The following is a 26024-nucleotide window of genomic DNA, read 5'->3' as shown; positions in this document are numbered from 1 at the left end:
CATGTGTCTGATTTCCAGTCAGTCGAGTTCTACTAAGCTAACACATACTTAGTAAATGTAACTTTTTTGTGCAGTTTACTGTAGTGTGTTGTGATTTCATTTTGAGTTCTGACAGTGAGTGTCAATCATCCAAGAGGAATTATAATTCACGTAATAAGCTTGCTACGAACACACTGATTGGTCTCCTGTTATCATCGCATGCTAAGATCAATGACAAGTCAGTGTTATATCCTAAGGCAGGACCAAGTGACGAACAACAGGAAGAAAAAGAGGTTGATGGCTTCTTCAATGTGTGTTAGTGTTACAAAATTGTAACTGTAAATATGTACCTACAAATATCTAAACACGTGGACACTGTGACTTTTTTTTGTATGTGTTAGCAGGTGTTATCAGAAGAATCAACTAGATTTCATTAGGTGAGTTAATAAATTCCGGTACTTTCCCTTTTTTATATTGCTGCATGCTTTGTAGAGTGGGTTAGCAACGCTTTACCAAACCTATAGAAGTGTGTTGATGATTAGGCCTATGTATTGATTTTTCGGTTTGTAAAAAATAATAATGATCACTATGAATATTAACATTAATAACTCCATTAATAATAATAATAATAATAATAATAATAATAATTGTATTCGTAGCTCTTTCGAATTATTTTTATTAAATTAATATAACGCTCAATGAAATCATCGTTAAACGCAGCAGATTGAACAACATATACGCAAATTCTTCAAGTTTTGAGCGTAGCTTAATTTCAGTCTTTGTAGCTGAATTTCGGGATGTTTGTAGCCGACTCGCTCGTGTTCAGGTTGGCAACGCTGATAAAGAGGAAACAACAATATCGCGACGGAAGGGTTTCTGTCCTGATCTGTGTTGTATCTGTTAATAGATTTCTCACGTTTCCAATAATAGAATATGGATGAATATTTGGAGTATGTATCCCAAGTAGTGGTAAGTGATATAATTAGGGTGCAGAACTGTGAATAACTATTTGCGAAATTCAATTGTCTTTCTTGTACGACAAATTTGTTTGGTTATGTGTAAAGACCGATACAAGGCTAAACGAGCGTTGAGGGACTTCCGCCGATTTTGGAATTAGACACCGACCCACTTGGGTTAATTTCAATTAAGAAACACGCCAAACGAATTATCTTTGCACCAAAAACGGATGCTCCCTGGACCAAATGATCGTATTTTATAATTACTTGAATGCAGCAGGAGTCAGAAGTCGGCCGAAGTCCCTCAACGCTCGTTTCACCAAATTCTTATCATGCGTCTGTCCACTCGTTAGTTCACTGCTCCGGATAATAAGTTTCTCTTTTACTTGGCCTCCTCCTGAAATTAGCTAATTTTCCTCTTTCTGTTGCAGACTGCCTTGCACAGGTATGCTGCAGTCAGGGTCGTCATGGGCAACGAGTCGTGCGACCTGGACTCGTGCATCTCGGCCTTGGTGTACGCATACCTGCTCCACAGCGAAGCCGAACCCAGCACGGCTGTTATTCCGCTGCTGAACATTCTGCAGAGGGAATTGCCTCTGAGGACAGAAGTCACGTATTTCCTCAGGAAGAACGGCATACCGTTAGATCTTCTTGTCTTCCGGTTGAGTATGTGTGGAGGCTCGCCATTGTGTAGCTTTCTGATGTCTGCCACATGTGAGCTAAAGAAATTCCTAGCATAAACAATTCATAATTGGGTACAAGATATGAGTATGGAGAAATTTTAGTAATTCTGTTTTCAACTATTTCTCTTAATATATATTATTTAATGTACCGAAGTACATATGATATTTCCATGCAGATATTCTGCGTCATCATACGATGAAAGAGTAATGGAACGGAGAAAAATTCTCTCCGGCGCCGGGATTTGAACCCGGGTTTTCATCTCTACGTGCTGATGCTTTATCCACTAAGCTACACCGGATACCACCCCAGCGTCGGTGGGTTCCCTCTAGTGGCCGCCCTCTGCACTATGTCATAGATGTCTATGAACGAAGGACTGAAGTCCACACATGTGCTGAGGTGCACTCGTTATGAGTGACTATTTGGCTGGGATCCGGCGGAATAAGCGCCATCTTAAATCACAAGTGATTTACGCATATCATATATATATTATTTAATGTACCGAAGTACATATGATATTTCCATGCAGATATTTTGCGTAATCATACGATGAAAGAGTAATGGAACGGAGAAAAATTCTCTCCGGCGCCGGGATTTGAACCCGGATTTTCAGCTCTACGTGCTGATGCTTTATCCACTAAGCTACACTGGATACCACCCTCTAGTGGCCGCCCTCTGCACTACGTCATAGATGTCTATGAACGAAGGACTGAAGTCCACACATGTGCTGAGGTGCACTCGTTATGAGTGACTAGTTGGCCGGGATCCGGCGGAATAAGCGCCGTCTTAAATCACAAGTGATTTACGCATATCATATATATATTATTTAATGTACCGAAGTACATATGATATTTCCATGCAGATATTTTGCGTAATCATACGATGAAAGAGTAATGGAAGGGAGAAAAATTCTCTCCAATGCCGGAGTGGTATCCGGTGTAGCTTAGTGGGTAAAGCATCAGCACGTAGAGCTGAAAACCCGGGTTCAAATCCCGGCTCCGGAGAGAATTTTTCTCCGTTCCATTACTCTTTCATCGCATTTCTCTTAAGGTTATTAGACAGTGACCGTAATACAAAAGTAGTGAACTCCTTTTTCTTTTAAGAAAAACAGCTGAGACCAACGGAGGAGAAAGTGTGTGCTTATAAATCCCTTGAGATGTAATCTAATTTTCTAGGATAACTAAGTACTACTATATGTACTGAATTTGATTACCCTGGTTCCTCATAAGTATTAAACGCTGGTTTATTTGCTCTAACTGAACTGTCCAATCATTAGTTGTAACTCTGTACTATGTGAATAATTTCGAAGGAAAACATTGTTCTGGGGCCGGCTATTGAAACGTACCAACACTCTACCAACTGGTACGTTTAACCCGACCCTGGAACAATTTTTCCCTCGAAATTATTCAAATCAACTCTATAGGGAGTTACACCTGCAAGCTTGATTTGCACTGCACTGTGTGTTTATAAAATGATCAGATCGTTTCCTTCAGATAATCACACTTGTATCATCTACAAATGAGATTATTTGGGACAAGTTGTTTATGGTTGACGCTAATGGTACAAAGGACATCTATGCAGAGCGTAAAACTGTTCGCTGTTAATAAATGTCCGCTGTTCAGAAACAGCTTGGAATGATACACACAATGAAAAACTAGTATAGTATTAATTTAAGCAAAAAATTGGTTTTGTGTTTATTTTAATATGTAATAAAATGTGCATGGTGTTCATTTATTGTATGCAGACCACATGCGTTTGGTAAATACATTGTATTCTTTTTACATTCAGGAACAAAATAGACTGTCAGGTATTTAAATCCACACATTTATTTCTGATGAGAAATTTTATTAAAAGTTCTTTTATTAACTCTTTGTGGATAGATTCAGATGGTTTGAAATAATCTGTTATTTCCTGTGAACCGTGAATGTGAAGATGTTAATGTGGTTCATTTCTGATTGCAGTGACACGATAGAGCTGAGGAGTCTGCTGGAGTCCGGCCAGCTTGAGCTGACGCTGGTGGATCACCACGTGTTGTCCTCAGAGACCCAGGGCCTGCGTGGAGCCGTTGTTGAGGTCGTTGACCACCACCCGCAGGATCCGGCATGGCGCTGGACAGAGCAGAATGTGATCCTGACCACGGTGGGGTCGTGCGCCACTCTGGTTGCGAACCAAGTGTTGACACGCCGCCCACATCTGCTGGATGTCCAGGTAGCTGCGCTGCTCTATGGTGAGTGAAATAGCCTTGGTTCAAAGCCAGCTCAAGGAAGTAATATGCATCCACTCAGCATGATGTGCTGAGGTCCAGACGGCAAGGGAACTCTACCACCCTTTGTATGTCAGTGACATCACCATTATTACTTTGAATTCATGACTGCACCTTGCTGTATCATATCCATCTTTGTCTTATGAAATGGAAGCCTGAAGGTCCTGTGAGTCTCTAAGAGGGTTTCACATATATTGCTATTATAGATCTTGCCTTTATTATTTTTTTTTATTTTATCCACTTATTAATTGTCAAATATATGTACAGTGAAACCTGTTCAAGACGGAAGTGACATGGTCCTAATTTTTTTTTCCGTTGTGGACAGGTTTCCGTGTTATTCAGGTGTGAAGTTAAACTGGAATATTTTATCATTTGCATAAATGAAAAACAAAATGACATGCCGCAAATTGTAGGAATTACAAAATATTCCGTTTAACACTACTGACATTAAATCAGCTTCCTGTCACTTATTTAAATGGTGAATGATCTTGATGAAAATCTCATTTCGTGTATAAATTGTATCGTAACTCACTCATTAAACACTGTAAAGTTTATTACTTACACTAAATTTAATATCTAACACTATGCTATAATACTGTAGTGTATATCACAGCACATTATTTAATTGGACTAGGAGCCTACAAGCCTTGAACTGGATTATCTAATTTCTTTGGCAGTTCAAGGGTTTTCTTTGCAGAATAGGTCCAGAAATTTGCACGATCTTTGAAAGGGCAAGAACAATCCACTCCCACAACAGTTCATTTATTTCTATGTAACCAGTTGTTTTCTCTATCTTTTTATGTCACCATTATTGACCGCAAGCCACTCACTCATGATACGGCCTTTATTTTTGAAAGTGTCAAGTTTTCCATTCGTAAATTTCAACATTATTTTCCATACTCTTCATTTCTCATTTTCCTTGATAACTTTTAGTACATCAATTAATGATAGTGCAACATTTTTACGCAACTTTTTTTTTATCACGAAATCATATACACTTGCGTTCTACCCAGCTACGACAGGATACAGGAGTGAAGCATTGAACATCTTTGAAGGGACTGGTCTGCCTAGTCAATAGGGTAATAAAATTTATGACCATCAGGCCAACACACACTCGCACCCTCAAAAATTTTACAAAGAAAACTTGTTTTTATTTTAGTAACCTACTAGTATTTCGTACATTCCTTGAAAGCACATACTGTTTCAAAATATAGTTTACATTAAAGTAGTGTCTCCAAAATATTATTTCCATTTTGAACAGTAGCAGACAGTTTCCGTTTCCGCGTTGGACAATTTCCGTTTTATTCAGGAAAAATTACACATAATACATATGAATTTCACCGGGTCCAATAAATTGTTCCGAAATAGACAGGATTCCGGATTATTCAGGTTCTAATTTGAACAGGTTTCACTGTATTTATACTTTAATAATTGTTTATGTATTTACATATTTTTTTCATTTGTATTTATCCGTTTGCGAATATGTTTATATTTTACAATATATATTTTATATTCGTTTACTTATTTATGTAAGTGCCTATTTATTGTATTTTGCTCACGAATTTCTACACATGTATGTACTTATCCTTGCAATTGAGTGCTTGTTCAAATGTATATTGCTTATTATGTCTACAATAAATTGAGTTATAATCAAGTTGCATGATTAGAATTAATAGTTCAGCTGTTGCAGTTGACCTGCCAGTGGTAGCTGTGCCCAACAGTTAAATAATGGATGACTTACTTATTTAGTTTATATACAAGGTGTTCCAAAACTAATCCACAATTGCAATTAAAATTGAGTAGGGAGTTTTCAACAAAAAGCTCAGATGCATCAAACCTTCTTTACAAAGGAGTCCACACCTGTGGAGTAACAGTCAGAGCGTCTGGCCGTGAAACCAGGTGGCCCGGGTTCGAATCCTGGTAGGGGCAAGTTACCTGGTTGAGGTTTTTTCCTGGGTTTTCCCTCAACTCAATACGAGCAAATGCTGGGTAACTTTCGATGCTGGACCCCGGACTCATTTCACTGGCATTATCACTTTCATCTCATTCAGACGCTAAATAACCAGAGATGTTGATACAGCGTCGTAAAATAACCCAATAAAATAAATTTACAAAGGAATATTTTTGCGACTATTGTCCGAGTTATGACGTCATCGAGAACATTTGTAAATGACACCCTATAGTTTTTTTTTCTTTTTTTTTATATCATCTGAAACAGCAAATTATTATGTAATACTTCATTTTGTTTTATACAGAATATGGAAACAATTTTATTCTTGAAACATTTTGTTAGTCCCTGTGTTCTGAAAACAGTTTTATTGACGAAATCAGAATAACACAGGATGTTCTTACCAGGAAATAATCTTTTTATGTCTTTGAAATTTCCATGTTCTCTGAATTTCGCTTCTATTCTACTCACAGCTGACTGAGAAATAGGTAACCGATTTGGATGAAAAGTGTGTATACCTCTTATTGTGTTTGTCTTCTATCACCAAAGCCTATCATGTATCATCATCAGAATCTCAATTCTCTCATTTCCTGTTAAGAACATCTTGTTTTATGGTGATTTCATAAATAAAACCGGATTCATAACACAGGGACTAGCAAAATGTATCAACAATAAAGTTGCCACCATAGTAACCACAGCCATACTTCCTCTGTACCAAAAAAAAAATAATAATAATAAAAAAAAAATGCTCTTTCAGAAATCGACGGCCCAGTTCAAAACAAAAACAACTCACCATTTTAAGTTTTGAGAAGCCTTAATTTTAGAGTTTCATGTTGCTGTTAACTACTCTAATTCGAAACTTACAGTTTATATAAAACATCATTAACAGAATTTGGAGTCATTTCAATGATCCTGTGATTTTTACAGCAACATACTTACTAACTGGCTTTTAAGGAACCCGGAGGTTCATTGCCGCCCTCACATAAGCCCGCCATTGGTCCCTATCCTGAGCAAGATTAATCCAGTCTCTACCATCATATCCCACCTCCCTCAAATACATTTTAATATTATCTTCCCACCTACGTCTCGGCCTCTCCAAAGGTCTTTTTCCCTCCGGCCTCCCAACTAACACTCTATATGCATTTCTGGATTCGCCCATACGTGCTACATGCCCTGCCCATCTCAAACGTCTGGATTTAATGTTCCTAATTATGTCAGGTGAAGAATACAATGCGTGCAGCTCTGTGTTGTGTATCTTTCTCCATTCTCCTGTAACTTCATCCCTCTTAGCCCCAAATATTTTCCTAAGAACCTTATTCTTAAACACCCTTAATCTCTGTTCCTCTCTCAAAGGGCAACATAAAGCTTTAAAATGCAAGTTTCTGAAAATTTAAATTTTAAGTTGTTTCCCTTTTGAACTGGCCGTCTTGATGATATAAAAAATATGGTATCACTTCAAAATTTTCTCGATGACGTCATATCTTGCACAACAGTAGTCGTAAAAATATTTTGTTGCTATAAAAATGTTTCTTTCGAAGTACAGGGTTTGTTACGTCTGAGCTTTCAGCCTAAAATTCTGTCATTCAATTTTAATTTCAATAAAATTATGTGTTACTTCTGAAAGATCCCGCATGTGGTGTATAATGAGTGTTGTTGTTGCAGGCCCCATTGTGCTGGACACGGCATGTTTCTCTGCAGCAGCGGAACGCACCACAGAGCTGGACCTCCAGGTGGTGGCACAGCTGGAGGCTAAGGCCGCTGGCTCCCAGAAACGGGAAGAATTGTTCTCGGAGCTGCTGGCGGCCCGAGCAGATGTGAGCACCCTGTCTCCGGGCCAGTTGCTGCTCAAGGACATGAAGGTGGCGTCCGGCATCCCAGTGCCCGGCCTGCCCATCCTGGTCAGGGTGAGCGTATGAGAAGTGATTCCATTCTTTGTTACCTTGGCAACATTTACTTGGCAGTGAAGCCCCTCTGTTTTATAGTCCAGAAGACAGTAATCAGTCTTGGGCCTCAGTATTCATGTAACGGTGCAGATACTGCAGTCTGTCTTCATTCTGGGAACTGTTAATGACTGAATAACAAAATGGCAGCAATACTTCCATCTTATATGAATTATGTTCTACATAAGTAACCCCATGATTAAGTATAATTTTCTGTTTCTTTTAACATTTAACGTCTTCTTCATAGAAAGTCTACATTTGAATTACACATGTGAACCAATACATTTTCCACTATAACTTTGACACAAATTGACCGAATCAAGTAAACTGGGGCTCAACATAATGTGAACATCCCATGTACGTTAACATAGCTCGATTAGGTCTCGAGATATTTCAGTTTAAGGAAAAGCTAAACAATATGCCAATTATTTTAATATATACATTGCTACCCTTTCACACACTGTTCTTCTACCAACATACTCTTAGATTTCAAAGTGAATTCTGCACATGCTTCAAATCATTTACAGGAATCTCACTGTTTTTTTTTTTAATATATTTTAAATTTAGGTTGTTACTCAAGTGAAGTGGGTAGATATTAGATACACACACATATAAATCACATTGCTACATACTACGCTTTTGCCATTATCAGTGACATCACAGTTTAATTTGTATAGCCATACATAATCATCATTTCATGTAAAGAGCCATTCTCACATATTTAAATTTGTCAGCAAAGCTATTAAAATCATTTATTAATCACTTATTACGTCTATTTTCAATACCTGTGCTTCTCTTTCCTCATTTCTATGCCTTCTCTTCCAGAATTTGGGTTATGTTATGTTTTCTTGTACTGAGTTACGGGGCATCGCATTGTTCAGGATACCTGAGAAGTAATTTCATAAGTGTCTATAATAATTGTCATAAAGAGTCTCATCTTTATCGTCAAAGTGGTTGAGGCACACAGCTGTGGAAAAGATAGAAGTGGAATCTTTTCGATGTACTGCACCAATCCATGCTTCTCTTCTATTTCATCTTTGGGGAATGAAAATGTTGTTACACGCTTGCCTGATCGCACTTAGACTTGCATTCTGGAACACAACATTGTTTAGGCATCTATGAAATCCTTAAATTTTAACAATACAAATATGTTTAAAATGAAATGTGAACATTTTGTTTGGGTTCATTTCATTCATTTGCAGTGTTCTATCTAAGGACAGGTCTCTCACTGCAAACCCAGCATTCTCTAATATTTCCTATTTTCTGCATTTTTAGGTTAAGTAAGTTAAATAAATATGAAAAACGATTATAGTATGACTTGAGGCTTTCCCAGCATTTGATGTAGAATAAATCTTCTCGGGTTCTCAGCCAGGTGAGTTGGAGATCTGCTTCCAAGCTTTCGACGGCTAACTCTGCCATCTTCTTCAGGAAATGAAGTGTCATAGGACCATGTAGTCAGTAGACATGGCTAGACATGGTCCCACGACACTAACTTCATTTCCTGAAGAAGATGGCAGAGCCAGCTTGGAAGCAAATCCCCAACTCGCCTGGCTGAGAACCTGATTATAGTAATTCTTACCGTTACATTTTTCTCATAACAGTAAAAAGAAAAACAGCTGTTAAAAACACCTTCAAAAAGTTAATGTTACTTGAAATTAAAGTCTAATTACGATCTTCGATTATTCTCCTGCACTTGACTTTAAACTCCAGCTGAGAGACTGACTGAGGCCAATGTTGCCAATTCTAACAACAGCACGGATTGGAAATCAAGTTTTCAGGTATAACTCCCTGTAAAGTTGTTTTGAATAATTTTGAGGAAAAATTGTTGAACCCGAGACCTTTGGTTAAATATACCAACTGAGCTACCAGACACAGATCCATTTATTCAACAGCACGGATTGTTAATCAAAGATGGCTTTGTCCACACCTGTGGAGTAACGGTTAACGCGTCTGGCCATTAAACCAGGTTCGATTCCCGGTTGGGGCAAGTTACCTGATTGAGGTTTTTCCAGAGTTTTCCCTCAACTCAATATGAGCGAATGCTGGTTAACTTTCGGTGCTGGACCCCGGACTCATTTCACCAGCGTTATCACCTTCACCTCATTCAGACGCTAAATAGCCTGAGATTTTGATAAAACGTCGTAAAATAACCTACTAAAAAAAGATGACTGTGCAGTTACGAAGCTATCGCCATTTTCGTAATAAGCATTGCTGGCATAAGCATATTGTGCAGCACTCCCGTTCTCATCCGGCATACAGTTCTGAACACAGCAAGAATGTTCGGAGCCAAACCCAATTAAGTTTAGCTGGGATAAGTCGAGGTTTAAAATGGCTCAATTTTTTTTCGATTTTGGTCCATTTTGTACTGCTTCTCTCAACATTTATATAGAAAGAAACCTACTTTATACGCGTCATGTTTAAAAATCTGTGACAACTGTAATTTCATCCTTTGTTTTCCCAATAAAGATCTCAGCCTCTTAAATTTAGTTTCGCTCATTAGTGTGTGTTACTGTAGCAGGTGTAATTCGTGTGCCTGTATTCTATGTTTATAGTTTGATTTTTGTGTTCGTGTCGAAGAGAAGGCCTGATAGCCTTAATTATATCAAAATAAATAAATCATTATCTGATATGCTGATACATGGAATTTCATTTGTCCCATTTTTAGGCCAAAAGGGGAGATGTGCAATACTTTTTCCAAAACGAAACTAAAAAGTAGTGGTGACTGTCACCTGCTTGCTGTACTAACTGGAAAACTTTCTGACTACTTCTTACGTTTTGTCTCTGCAATGGACAATCTTGTGACATTAGTCAGTTTCTCAGGAAGTCCACTCACTTGTGATGCATGTGCTCTTGTTATGCTATCATAATATACTTTTGAAAAGTCTACAAACATAAGACACACTTCCTTATTGAATTCTCAGTGATTTGACATTATTTGAGTATGAATATTTGGTATTTGTAGATTTCTCCTCCATTAATTTAACTTCATAGTCTCCAGTGCTCTCTACGATATATGACTTCAATTTTCTTGACACAGTTTGTGTAAAAAATGTTTAAACTCTTTCTTGAATATTAACACTATGATGGCTTCTCCCCAAGTTTTCTTGTAAGGTTTCTCTCTGCCAAATGCCTAATATCAGTTCATGTAATTGTCGGTATAGTTCCCTTCGACCATGTTTTAACAGTTCTCAAACAATCCTTTCAGTGGCGGCTCCTGCGTATTTCTTAAGAGGAGGAAAGAAGGTAACAGCACGAAATTACACCTTCTTGAATGAAACATGCTACAAATTAGCCTACATGCATACATGTAATACCAGGTAGTGTTGGGGTTGGCCTTCCCTTCTGTATAGCAATAATCTGTTCTTGTAAACTGAGTTTCCTAAATTGTCCAAAATATATAATGTTTTCACTTCCATTCATTGTTGAATAATTGCACAAATTAACAATTACAAGGAAATTCACAACCTCGTAGCATTTTTGAGCACACTACAGCATCACACGTGTTGGAAGAGACCAGCTACTAACACGTAACCAGAACCGTTTTATGAAAATGGAAATGGGAATGGGAAATAATCTGAGGAAAGCGAGAACACTGCACCCACCCACGTGGTCTGTGTTGCCACATGTACATTTTACAAGTTCCGTATCACATGCTTTTGAAGAATGTCAATTCTTGTAAAGTCATACTATCATTATTGTTCAAAGCTGCCAGTGGCCAATTTTTTATGTTAAAAATAATCTAGTTTGGAGTACCTACTTACTTTCAATTTCAAATATATTGTACAAAACTTATAACTTGGCTGTTGCCCTGTCTAGTAGACAATGAATGGAAGTGAATTTCAGGGGCCAAAAAGATCTGCGATACTAAGGTAGAACTACTTCCTCTTTGTTTTATATAAACCCGACTTTAACTTTCAATTATCCATGAAAGTTTCAAACCATGAATAGTAGCCTATATAAAGTGCAATCAATGATATTTTTTATTTATAATTAAAAAAATAAAAGTTTACATGGTGTCTTTCATAGCGTTGCGTTAAAACTGTTTTTGTTGTGTCTCCTCCTAGATGTGTTATAGTCTGGTTGAATGCAGCATCGTTAGATGGCAGCGGTAGCGAGCTTGCTGCACGACCAGTCAGTTTCTATTTCCCGCCCATGACTGATTCAGAGGAGGATCTCCTCCCTCTCCGTTCATTTACTTGCTTTAAAACTCTGCTTCTTTCACTGGCCGCTAGTGCGCTGTTGTCTATGTGTGTTAACTGCAGTAGAGGAGGAATGAAGAGCCTTTCCTCCACACAAACAATCTCGCATCTTTCTCACAGTTTTCTAGCAGCACATGAGCATGCGTAGTTTAAAACTCGATCAACCGAAGTTTTCTTATAGCTGTAAACTTAAAAGTTATCAAATCTTCTTTGAATTTCAAGGCACATATTTTATTTGGTATTTACTTTCAAAAGAAGAAAAATTTGAGGAGGACGTTCCTCCCTTCCCTCCCCCGAGGAACCGCCACTGAATCCTTTCTTCTCCCTGTGCTCTGTGATATTTTACTTCAACATCCAACAATTCTGGGTCTTCAGCAGCCCGTTGTTCATAATTTGGTTTCTCTTCTGTATTAGACACAGAAGCAAGGTTTCTGCAGCTTCTGTTTATCCAACACAAATTACCATTTTCATTCTTAACCCTGTTAGACATGTGTCAGGTCCACACCTGTGGAGTAACAGCGCTTCTGGCCACGAAACCAGGTGACCTGGGTTCGAATCTCGGTCAGGGCAAGTTACCTGGTTGAGGTTTTTTCCGGGATTTTTCCTCAGTCCAATTTGAGCAAATGTTGTTGTTGTTTTCTAATGCCAGGCGTTTGACAATAAAGTCATTTGACCTCTTGCACTCCAATATTTTTCAAAGATATTGTCATGACCAGCCACTGAAGCACAGATTTTGAGGTGTTCCGAATCCATTTCTTGGTTTGAGTTGCACAATGGGCAGTTAGGGGACTGATATATTCCAATTCTATGCAGGTGTTTGGCCAAACAATCATGGCCTGTTGCCAATCTAAATGCAGCTACAGACGATTTTCGTGGTAAATCGGGAATTAACTGTGGATTTTGATGCAGAGAGTTCCATTTTTCAATTTGAGCAAATGCTGAGTAACTTTTGGTGCTGGACCCCGGATTCATTTCACCGGTATTATCACCTTCATCTCATTCAGACGCTAAATAACCTTACATGTTGATACAGCGTCGTAAAATAACCTACTTTGACCTTGACATGTGTCAGAGGAAGAACAATTGTTTGTATACATCTGAAGTATGATAAGTAACCAGTATGCATGGAGGGGGAAGGTACTGGCCACCCTACCCCATTATCTTCTGGCCTAGTGGTGCCTCTTCGGTGTTTGCTGTGAGGTCCAGACCATCTTCGGACAGTTGAGTAAACAACCCTGTTATGCATGGGCGATTTTCTTATTCATTCATTCATTCATTTATTTTATTCCATAGATCTTACATGAGCAATGAAGCTTTAAGATGTGGAACATGTCAACATTTTACAATATTACAATTACAATTTTTACAAATTTTTATAGTTTTACAATTTAGTAATTTTCTACAATTTTTACAATGTTGTACAATTTTTTTTACATTTTGGCGAGATGTAGTGAGATGAAATGAGGTCCGAGGATTCGCCAAAATATTACCCGGCATTTGCCTTTTCGGTGGGGGAAACCTCGGAAAAACCCAACCAGGTAATCAAATCAAAGGGGTTGATGCCAAGGACTCGCCATAGACCATCCGGCTTCAGTCCCATGGCTGGGGAAAACCTCCGAAGAAACCAAAGTCCAAAGGGGGATCCAACCCAAGCCCGAACGCAGCTCCGGATCAGCAGCCCAGCGAGTCTGCCGACTGAGCTACATCGATGGCTCTACTAAAAGTATACAATACATAGCCAATCAGATTATTAAATTTACAAACGCAAACGATCATTCATAAGTTGAGCTATATTATAATACAAAACAATTTAATTAAATTTAAGGCAAAAACAATTCAACCAGTTGTGATATACAGAAATTGATAATACATATCATGCAAACTACTTCAAATTACAAACACAAACAATTTATCAGTAGAGCTATATAGATTACTATTCAATTTAAAGCATATACAATTCATCGGCCAAAACTATACAAATATATACAATACAAAGTAGCATACTTTCATTAAGCTATACAAATTTGTGCCATTAATATCAAGTAGATTAATTCAATTTATAATCATAAACAATTCATCAGTTGAGCTATACATATTACCATTCAATTTACAGTAGGTCTATATACAATTCATCAGTAGAGCTACACAGACTAGTAATCATTTTAAGAACATATACAATTCATCAGCCAAACTATACAAACATATACAATCAAATTAGTTCAATTTACAAACTTATTTTCGTTAAGCTATGAAGTAGATTAATTCAATTTATAAGCTTAAACAATTCATCAGTTGACCTATACAGTATACTATTCAATTTACAGTACATACAATTCATCAGTTATGCTAAACAAAAAATACAATACATAGTAAACAGATTAAGTCAATATAAAAACATATTTTAGTTGAGCTATATAAAATTGTACGTGTCATTTAAGTAGAATAATTCAATTCACAAGCATAAACAATTCATCAATTGTGTAGAAGGTATGAGTATGTAGAAATTTGGTTAATTCTTTTCTGAACCTTTTCTCGTTGTTCTTCAAATCTTTAAGATAATTAGGCAGTGCATTGAAGACTGTTATACATGAATAGCGAACTCCTTTTTTAAAACAGCTTAGACTAACAGAGGATAGATGAAGATCTGATTTATGTCTTGTATTAAAATGATGAATGTCTTGATTAGTACTGAATTTATCTTGGTTCTTAATATACAGCATCATTAGGGAAAGAATGTATTCACAAGGTAAAGTCAAGATTTCTAAGTTTCGGAAAATATTTTTACATGAGGTCCTTTTATGCACACTGGTCATTATTCTTATAGCTTTCTTTTGTAAAACAAAAACGTGTTTAGCTTCAGACGAGTTACCCCAGAATATTAATCCATATTTCATTACAGAGTGAAAATATGCAAAGTATGACATTTTAAGTAAGTTTATATCACCAATAGTAGATAAGGATCTTAATGCATAACAGGCAGAGCTCAATTTACGAGTAATACATTCTATATGCGTTTTCCAGTTCAAGTGATTATCCAATTCTAATCCAAGAAACTTTGTGCTTATAGATTCTTTGAGATGAGTTCCATTTAATCGAATACTGTAGGAAACCTGAGCACTATTGTGTGTACTAAATTTGACTGCACTGGTTTTATCAACATTAAGTGCTAGTTTATTTGCATGGAACCATTCATTCATTAGATTCAGCACTGTATTAGAAGTGTTTATAAAATGATCGTATTGTTTGCTTGAAATAATTACACTTGTATCATCTGCAAATAAAATTACATGGGATGAATTGTTTATGGTCAAGGCTAAATCATTAATATAAACTAGAAACAACAATGGACCTAAAATTGACCCCTGCGGAACACCATGTTTAATATTTCTAAATTCTGAATAAGTAACTTTATGACTATTTGGTACATTTATTTCTACTTTTTGTTTTCTATTTGATAAGTACGATGTAAACCAACCCAACATCTCATCTTTAATACCATAAAACTTCAATTTTGTTACTAATATACTATGGTCTACACAATCAAATGCTTTAGCCAAGTCACAAAAAATCCCACCTACATGTAGTTTCGAATTTAATGAATTTAGTATTTCATCCACCAAACTAAAAGCAGCATTCTCTGTCGATTTTTGTTTTCTAAATCCAAACTGTTCTAAAACTAATATATTGTTGGACTCCAGGTAATGATATAATCTATTATACATAACTTTCTCAAACACTTTTGAAAATGTTGTTAATAATGATATGGGTCTGTAATTAGCAATAGTACATTTATCTCCCTTTTTGTATATTGGTTTTACTATTGAATATTTGAGTCTTTCTGGAAAAATACCACATTGCATTGACAAATTGCATAGATAGCTTAACGGATGGGATAATATTTCAGAACAAGCTTTCAGAACTTTATTTGGAATTTCATCATATCCAGAGGAATATTTTGTTTTTAGTTGTTTTATCACATGCATGATTTCTGCTGCGGTAGTGGGAATAAATTTGAGACCTAAAAACTCAGTGCATCAGTTAGGTAACCAAGTGCAGCATCATCTGCACAATCTTGAATGTTTAAGTTCTGAATAATATTTATATAGAAGTCGTTAAAATGATTTGCAATTGATATTGGGTTATCTATTTTACTATCATTGATTTTAATGCAAGTAATATTTTCACTCTTTGAATATCGATTAGTTTCATTTTTAATAATATCCCAAATAGTTTTAATCTTATTATCTGAATATTGTATTTTTTCATTCAGATACATTTTCTTTGCATCTTTTATAACTTTTGTCAAAGTTTTACAGTAATTCTTGTAGTAATTAAGAACATGAGGATCATCACTATTCCTACTCATTAAATATAGATTCCTTTTTCTAGCACATGATATTTTAATTCCCTGAGTTATCCACATGTTTTTACTTTTACATTTTTTCACCATCTTGACTGGAAAACATTATTTCAAGTGACAGTTTACTTTGTACATATATTTTATTTCTGCACCAGGGTCTTCTGTAAAAGCATATCTTTCAATGGAATAAATCTCTTTGCAGCAAAACTGGGAAAATCTTATTTAAAGAAATTCTTGAAAATTCACTGCAAAGCAATTTCGTTTGTATTTCATAGCTTGTGTACCAATCTGCTTTTGAGCCTGTAGGAAGCAAGAGTTGGTGGCACATGACTTTTCATTATCACTATGGAAAGAATCGCTTATAAACATTAACTTACTTTTACGTAAAAAAAAAAAAAAAAAAAAAAAGAACTGTCAGTCATTTGAATGTCTTAGCAAATCAAATAAAAAGAATAGAATGAACGCAAAGAATCTTGGGAAAGGGTGGGGATTAGAGAAAGGTTTGTTTGGAAGAAATGACACATTTTCCATGAATGCTGTATTCTGAGAGAAGTGGTTTATTTGTATGACCAGTAACAGAAGTGCACAATTAGTTAAAAACTGTACAAATGTAAAGCTTTCTTTGTTTTTATTTCATGATAGAAAAGGTATTAAAATATTTGACTGATATCTTCACTCTTCCATGTAATTGCAGCTCACAACTCAAGAACGTTACAAGCAGAGTCAGAAATGTTCACCTGCTTGTTGCAATTTAAATTAATATGTAGAAATTGTTTCATTTTCCCAGAAGTTGCTTCTGAAAAGATTGCTAACTTGGCACGCTTTATTTTTAACGTGTTTTGATGTGTATTTGTTTATCTTTATTACTACTTGATCATTTCTGTTATTTATTTTGCCACTTGTGAATTTATTTTTTGGTATGTTGTTTTCATACAAAGAATCCATTGTTATTGCAGGTGTGAGCGTAGAGATGTGTGTCCATTCAGTACATGTTATTTTCTAATGCCAGGCGTTTGACAATAAAGTCATTTGACCTCTTGCACTCCAATATTTTTCAAAGATATTATCATGGCCAGCCACTGAAGCACAGATTTTGAGGTGTTCCGAATCCATTTCTTGGTTTGAGTTGCACAATGGGCAGTTAGGGGACTGATATATTCCAATTCTATGCAGGTGTTTGGCCAAACAATCATGGCCTGTTGCTAATCTAAATGCAGCTGCAGACGATTTGCGTGGTAAATCGGGAATTAACTGTGGATTTTGATGCAGAGAGTTCCATTTTTTCCCTTGGGATTGTGTTATCAAATTTTGTTTGTTGAAGTCTAAGTATGTAGATTTAATAAATCTCTTCACAGAGTAATACGTAGATTTAGTAACAGGTCTGTAAGTAGCAGTGCTGCCCTTCTTTGCTAAAGCATCCGCATTCTCGTTTCCCAGGATTCCACAATGGGATGGTATCCATTGGAATACAATTCTTTTATTGAGTGATATTAATTGAGAGAGCATTTTAGTTATTTCTGCTGTTTGAGATGAAGGTGTGTGTCTAGAAACTACATTCAGTACATAATACACATTTAATTGTTTATGTTACTTCATAATATTGATTGTGCTTCCTGGCTGGTAGGCTGATCAGCAGGTTGGGTTCACTCCGATGTTTTCTTAACTGTGTGATGCTAATCTTACCTCACTACCAAAGCTAGATAATGTCGCATTGCATACAGCATCATTGAATAACAAATAATTACACATTATTTTCGTATACTATGCAATACTTTGTAAGTTTAGTTATCCGTTTATTGATTCATGAATTTGCCTATTTATTGCACTTGTTTTTGTGTAAATTTTGCAACATACGGCATCGTGAAGCCTGTGAATTGTGATATTGCAGGAGTTCTTGACACGCCCCAACGTCATGGAAGCCTTGAAGGAGTTTTGTGCAGAAATGCAAACGAACATCGTAGTAGTGATGGGTCTTCACATAGAGGGCGGTGTGATACAGAGAGACATCGCTGTGTTCCATGTTGCAGCACCAGAGGCAGCTCACAAGGTAATTTTATGGTCCTTGTTTGTCTGAAGAAGATGTTAAATATAAAATATGTATTAACTTAGTTATTTCGTGGTGTGAAACTGCAGGGTTTTTGCACTATGTCGCACCATTGTGAACTTGTACGTTAAGTCACCAAGTTATATTTGCCCCTGATGTGCTTTTACTCCCACCTATTTAAAATATTTTATTGATTACACTGGTAATATCTGTAGGCAGTACTCCACTACATTGCTGTATTCTTATATTTTTTCAATAGCTTTAGCTATCTTTAATTTTCGGTGTCCAAAATATCTCTTATTGGGAAGTATGCCTACGGCTTCCTTGGCTATGTCAGTTTGCTTCTTATTAGTACGAGTCCTCCGATCTGATGTAAAGAGCCGGCGGTCTGCAGCTGACCTTGAGGATTGTGAGAAAAGGCGAATTATGTATGCACAATTCAGAATTTAATTTGTATGCAATTAAATGATATATTGCCAGGAGTTGTACATAATTACGTACAAACGAGAACTACATATAAATAATGGATTGTGTATAACCGAGATACTACTGTATGTATGTATGTATGTATGTATAGTTGAACCATCGGATCTGTGCCCCCGTAAGATATGCGAACTGAACCCTAATTCCTTCTCAGCCTCAGTAATTCATTTCTCTCCCTGCATTTCTATCTCCCTGCATTCCTATCTCCCTGCATTCCTATCTCTCTCCCTTTCTGTCCCCCACTACTCACAATTTTGGCCTTCTTGCGGGACAGTTTACAATATTTGCACTTGCAGTCCAGTGTTGTTAACTCAACATGAACACTGTGGCACGGAGTGGCAAAAGAAATATTATTAAGCAAGTACGTAATAGCATTTTGCGATGAAGAGAAACAAACAGGTCAATATTTGTTTCCTATAATTCAGGCAACCAAAAGAGCAGCTGCTATCACAGGTGAGGCTTATTTTATTTCAATTGATTACGTATTAAAATTACTTACTTAACTAATACTGATAATACAACATTTTATGTAATTTATATAGTCTGGTCAGAACTCCTAATAAAGAAAATCAGGAGAGAGGGAGTCTGTGCAGGAGATGAAAAGCTAGAATCACCAGGGAAGAACAGACCAAGGGAACTTTTAATTATTGTAGATGATATGAACCGATGTATTTTAAGAAGAAAGATACAAGAATTTTATACTGTTCAGAAAGAAGTTTCAACATTGAAGAAATTACTGAAGCTTGCGAGAGAAGCAATAATTTCGAAGGTTGGACAGAAAAACTACGGAAAGTGATTCGAGACACGGGATTTAGGTTTAAAAAATGTAGAAATACAAGATGTAGTTTGATTGAAAGAAATAATATTGTAGCATGGAGGACCAGTTATTTATGACAACGTTTGACGGAAGTTTGGCAACAGCCCTATTCGGCAAGGTTCGTGGCCTGCTGTTTAACGTGGTGGGAGGAAAGCGGGTGGAATGGAGTGAGTACAGGCGTTAACTTTTCCAAAACCGGCGACAGCGCTGAAGGGGCACAGATCCGATGGTCCGACAATATGTATGTATGTATGTATGAAATGATAATGCATCTTAGCAGGTGATAACAGCAATAGTCAACTTATATCTAAAATATTGATGTATTCATTCTGACTGTAAATGAAGGAGATGAACAAGATTGTTGTCTGTCTCCCTTTTTTATTCATAATTCATATTAATGCTGTCACAAAGAATAGAAACCAACACACTATGGAAATATTTCCATCAATATAAATCGCATGCTGCATTTACAGTGATGTAGTTTGTACTCCTGGCATGCTCAGAGAAGCATTTTTCTTTTAATTTCTTATGAGATGTTAAATTTTTAATGCTTTTTAGGTAAAAATAAATTAAATAAACTACAAATGTTACAGCAGTAATTGTAGTTCATCTTGTTCATGTATGAAAGACAGTTGCATGCAAAATTTTACTGCAGTAACTTAAAAACTTACTTCTTCTTCTTGTATTTTCTGTGTTTATTTTAAAAATGATTTTTGATATTATGTATTTGTTTGTGGACTTCCAATTTCTGTTTTATATTGACTCCTCATTTAACCAGTTGATTTGCTTGTTTGTGCAGGTATCCTTTTTACTACTGCTGCTTTGCTTGTTGCGTTAATTAACCTCGTTACTTATTTCATTACGATTTGTAATTGACAGTGGCTTCTTTTGAATCTGAAAGTTTTACTACTTTTTGTTTGGTGTTCAGTGAAGCTGTCTGCATTGCTGCTAGTTACCAAAGTGGTTTGCATGTTCACATGTGCTTATTTATGTTAATGCTGTATTCAGTTCCTAAAGTAAAGCTATTGCTACGTCAGTATAACCATTCTAGAATTGTGGAGCAATTAGACATTTTATCAGACCATTGCCAATGTTGGGCTTTGGAGTTCTATGCTTAGCTTGGGGACAAGAACTCACCTCACTAATCAGGCACGTGATGAAAATCCCCCAGTTCTCATTACACTGAATATGAAGTGACAGTGATCATCCACTGTACGCTCCTCGTGAGTGTGGGGCATTCGGACTAGAAGAAGAGTTGCAATGACGACATGCACCACTGCACAGCATGTGTGCTACAGGCCGCGTGCTTTGAAAAAGAGTGTGCTCATGTGGGCGTCAACCTGATGATGAGAACTCTTCAGTCACCCCCACTGTGCTTTTTGTATAGTCGTTCAGCAAGTAAATAAGTCTGTGAGTGTTTTGCTAACGTTTTTGTTGCAGCTTGTCGAATGTCTGAAAAGCAGTACAGATCCCGTCCTGCAGCTAGAAGACGTCAGCAACCTGATTCCTGGCCTTCAGCTGTTCAAACAGTTGAATGTGAAGGCATCTCGTAAACAAGTCCTGCCTGTAGTCCGGGAGTGCGTAGTCAGCAAGCAATGATGTGAGTTCGCCAGTCGCATGTCATTAGGAAAGATGGGGCAATTTCTGAACAGAAAACACCTGTAGGGTTGATCACGATGTCCTTCATGCATGGAATCAGTTACGGTATGTGTAATTCATACTCTGTACAGGAGGAAAGTAAAACCGATCACATCAAATTTGTGACATATAAAAGAATCAGAGAAATGGAGGAAGACCACCTGAAATACAAAAACAGGGCAAGCAACGTGTGGTATCTGCTTACTGTAACACTCCACCCTTTATACAAATCTGGCTTTCAGGTAGTAGCTGCCTGTAAAGCAGGTTTGAATAACTTCAAGGAAAAATTGTTCTGGGGCCGGGTATCGATCCCGGAACCCTTCGCTTAGTGCACGAACGCTCTTCCGACTGAGCTATCCCTCAGAAGCGAAGGGTCCCGGGATCGATACCCGGCCCCGGAACAATTTTTCCTTGAAATTATTCACTCTACCCTTTGCATGATATGATCAATCAATCTTCTTAATGTATCCAGCTGTTTGCCGACAACATAAAGTCCACTGTAGTCAGGAGCAGGGTACTATATTCCAAAATATCAGGAAAGTTATTTCATACCATGTTCATCCTCCTCCAGTCTTGACACTGAATTGCTAGCTATTGATGCTGCTCTTCAGTGTGTTACTCAAATTCCTGAAAAATCTATTTGCATACTTACTGACTCAAGGGGGCTATATATAATGTAATTAAATATGTACCAAACCTATACGCACATAGAATTATTCCAATTCAGAAACAACTAAGTAAACTAAAAGAACGCCAAAAGGAAATAACATTTCAATGGATACCTAGTCATTGTGGTATACCTGGAAACGAGAAAGTCGATAATATTGCAAAACAGGCAACATATTTGCAACCAGGACCTCTTCAAGTGATATCTCTATCCAGTGCTTTTGCTTCAGTAAAGTCACATTTTACAAACCTATGGATCAACAATTGGCTCTCTTCTGACAAAGGACAAATTTTACAGTCTGTACAAAAGAAACCGAATGACCTGGAAATGTACAAAAACTTTGCATGATATGATAAATAAAGAATAATTAATCTGTTCCTGTTTGGTATACTATATGTTTATACCGAGAGAAAGTGAATAACCCCGCAGATTTTCATGCTGTATGTAATACTGTATTGGTGGAAAGTCCATGGTTTTCTCAGAAAAATTTTTTTTTTCCCAAATATATAACACTCTCTTATTCGGTTACTATTCTGAGTAGGATCGTGATTTTCGTCCGTATTGATACAAATCCAATAAAGAATCATTTATCCCTTGGCGCATTTCAATAGTGTGGACGGTTTTTGTGTAAATTTAATTTTAAAACAAATAATTTGAAGCTACTGAATGATGTCACCAGATTACTTTCGTAGCCACAAGGGTAGTTTGCTAAGGCGACAGTTCTGACTTCGTTACATGTGTATTACGAGAAGAAAGAGTTGCCAGACTACTGAAACTTCCAACTTAATTTTCTGTATTTAATCACAAAATATAATATAGGTTTTCTATTAATTTACGTGTACTGTGTCGTCCCTTTCAGTCCACAGGGTCATTTCAGTTGCAGTCTGTGTACTCGTTTAGAAACACGAGTTCATAATTATATAAACAAGGTTCGGTTATAACTTCGTGTTTTATATTTAGGCATGATTTCACTTTCAGTTGTGTAATTTTTCCTCTGTATAATTGAGAACCGTTTTCGCAAAACTTGCTATCTGCAAAATTTGCGAAATTGAGATTTTGGTGGATTCGTTAACATAAAACAGGCCTCTACACGATGTTAAAGTTATCTCAGTGAAATTGAATTATTTCTCTTCATTGTAGTGTGGCAAAGTGTGATGGTTGCACCTATAACCTATTTGTCTCCATTCAGTTTTTTGTGTCTGCTGTAAAATTTAGTTTTTTCAGTTAGCAAGTTTTTTGCAAAAACGGTCCTCATTTACCCTCTTCACTCATATGCAAGCCCCATATTTTTTTCCAAATTTTGTCGTAAAACCATGCGTGGAGCCTATAGAAGAGATATTGTAAATAGAATGAGCCGGCAATGTGGTTCACTGCCTTGCCGAGGGAGCCAAAAAGATTGATATATGAATCAAGATGGCGGCTATTTCTCCCTTTTGATTAAAGTAAATTTCATCCTCACTTCCACATTACCGGTATATTATGCCATAAAACTGTGCAATACCGTATTTCAGAACAATAAAGTCTGAATTCCATATAATATGAAGCTGCTGTAGGAATCTGAGTTGTTTTCTGAAGCCTTACAACAGATGATGTTTGCTTACAGGTAAAGCTTGCAGGTATCCCGATATTGGACACGAACTGTAATTACGTGATGCAGATAAGATGAGTGTGAACAACCACTGTACTGACTTGTGCTGCATGGAAACTTTGAAACACCTAGTTCAGGAGTATGGTATCTTTCTTTTATTATTATTTTTTTCAACAAATGTAGGGCAGGACTTATACAGAAGTAAATACGGTATTCACAAGTATATTTGTCGTAACACAGAATTTTCTGAACTGTTATGCTCCACAATTGAAGAACTCCCCGGAAAATGATGTAACATCAAATTCTTAAATTAAGTGATTTACGAGAAAAAGCAGTTTTGAAGAATTTATTTATAATAATAAATTATTGCATTCAATACCAAAATGAACTTTTATCTTGTTTAGTCAAATAGTTGTGGTAGTAAATAAAGGCATAATGAAATATGTCCCTAAAATTATTTTCCTTTATCATGAAACTTGAATTGCAGTGTTGTTGGTTACACCCTTATTCCAGGGAGGCCTTCAGTTATGGCCTTTATATTGTTCTAACTTGACCAATGTTTTGTTTTTCAAAGAAATTATGAAGCACATTAACTAGATTAAGCAACTTATTTATCGTTGGTGTCTGTTGATTCACTCTGCGATGAACAATGAAGTTTGCTCTATTAGCAACTTCTGGGGAGTCTAAAATCCACAATATGAAGGGGAAGGACCTACAGGAATGGCCTAATATGTGTCAAAATTAACATTTTTGTATTATTATTATTTTTAGCCTAAAAATACTTCATAGTATTGACTTCATTTGAGCGAAATTTCAATGTCATTAGGAAGAAAATAATTACTTTTATTCCATTTTTAAATAGCCGCTGCACTCCAGTGCCTTTGAATGTCCGGAGTTTGTTTATTTTACATTTTTCAACATATTTTAATATGTGATATCTCAGACTATAATAGAGATAATTCGGTAAAATTTTCAGGAGATATTCTTACATTATACATGAGTAATTCTGTAAGAGGAAATTGTCAAATTGCAAATTAAAGAATAAGTTAAAAATAGACTACAGTTTTTCTTTCTGTTCATAAAAATGCAAAATGAACATTAAAATTTCTAAAAATCATCGAACAAAATTGATTAGCAGTCTTTTAGCTTTCATTTAAGACAAGATTTGTGATTCTGTGATACTCTTCAGAGCAGATATATCATTTTCTTTATACTGCATTTTTTATGTCTGTGACTGTACCATAAAGGGCAAAAGTGAAAATGTTGTATTTGAAAGGCTTCATACATTGATATGAAACTATGTTAGGAGAATAGAGGCTATACTTAAAATAATATGAGAAAAGAGATTTCCTGTAGGTCCTTCCCCTTAAACAACAATTAAGTTGTTACTGTTTTTTAAATATGTTAAATGTAAGTTATAGGCACATTTGCCAAATGATGTTCCCAAGACTTGCCCCTCCCCTGGCTACGTCACTGCAACAGTGCATTGTATTCCACCAATTAACGTTGTACACAAACTGATATTAACAGCTGCTTCTGTTACAGGTGACTGACAGTGTCCAGGCAGAAACAGTGACATTGGTAGCTCAGCAGATTTCTGTGAGTTGTATCACCATCATCATCTTGGTCTGTTACGTCTCATCGTTTCCTTGGACTGTGGCTGACAGTGCAGTGTAACAGGGACCCCACACCTGAACCCCATGGCGTGTTCAAGTCTCATTATAAATAAAAACTGAAGAAGAATTTTTATACTCAGGATTCAAAAACTTGACTTGACAATGAAAATGAGTGTGGTGTGTTTATTGCAGTGAATACAGCTTAAATATTTCTAGGCCTGTTCTAATAAGGAAATACATTTGTAAAGTTGCCTCTGTATTTTGTGTCTCAAATGTTGTACAGTGAATTTCAGTTCAAATTAAAACATGTAATTAGTTATTTTGCTTCATTAAGATCTGTCATTCCTCCTGTAATAGTACTATGCGTTACAAGAGCGGATTGTTGAAGTTTTCATGTTCGAGGAAAAGATTGAAAAAGCGAAACGTAGTTGAGCTTTTTTAATTTCCGAGAATTGAAAGAAAACATACCACTCGTATATCGTACATTATTTTGTGCGAAGATCATTTATTACATACTTGAAAGAGGAATTTCTAATTAGTTGCAATGAAATCTCCATCTTGGTTTCTGTTTAATGACGGCAAATTTGCAAAACAAAAATATCTATCTTCAACATTGTTGCTTTAAAATGTTTTCTGTGTTTACTATACTCCAGCAGGCCGTGATATACGTCTGTCTTTTTTTTCCCCCAGTCTATGATGAGTCTGGAATCTTATTGATTTTTTCACGGCTTCCTTAATGTTACTTGCATCACGAATGCAGTAACTTTAGTGGAGTTGTAGAGTTTACTTAATTTTTGCAAATATTTAAAAACAATAATTAACATTGCAATTTAGGTGAAACTGCA

The 26024-nt window shown here is 36.4% G+C and overlaps 1 protein-coding gene across 8 annotated transcripts; it reads left to right on the top strand.

Moving 5' to 3' along the window:
* Positions 1 to 399: 399 nt before the first annotated feature.
* LOC138711734 (exopolyphosphatase PRUNE1-like) lies at positions 400 to 25508 on the top strand. 8 transcript variants are annotated; one of them, XR_011335439.1, is made up of 8 exons: positions 400 to 416; positions 1367 to 1596; positions 3578 to 3843; positions 7490 to 7731; positions 18215 to 18373; positions 21111 to 21270; positions 23579 to 23702; positions 25109 to 25508. XR_011335439.1 is itself a non-coding variant. In XM_069842917.1 (7 exons), exons 1-6 carry the CDS (start codon positions 913 to 915, stop codon positions 21267 to 21269), a joined length of 1092 nt encoding a protein of 363 aa, XP_069699018.1. In that variant the 5' UTR covers positions 819 to 912; the 3' UTR covers position 21270; positions 25109 to 25508. The 8 variants fall into 8 exon arrangements, 1 of the variants encoding a protein (XP_069699018.1); XR_011335438.1 differs by lacking the exon at positions 400 to 416 and adding an exon at positions 819 to 929; XR_011335437.1 differs by lacking the exon at positions 400 to 416 and adding an exon at positions 819 to 929 and having other exon boundaries at positions 1367 to 1601.
* The last annotated feature ends 516 nt before the right edge of the window (positions 25509 to 26024 follow it).

Source organism: Periplaneta americana, chromosome 2 (genome assembly GCF_040183065.1).
Source record: "Periplaneta americana isolate PAMFEO1 chromosome 2, P.americana_PAMFEO1_priV1, whole genome shotgun sequence".
NCBI classification, from domain to species: Eukaryota; Metazoa; Arthropoda; class Insecta; order Blattodea; family Blattidae; genus Periplaneta; species Periplaneta americana.
Note: the sequence above shows the minus strand (reverse complement) of the source record. Positions and strands in the feature narration are given on the sequence as shown.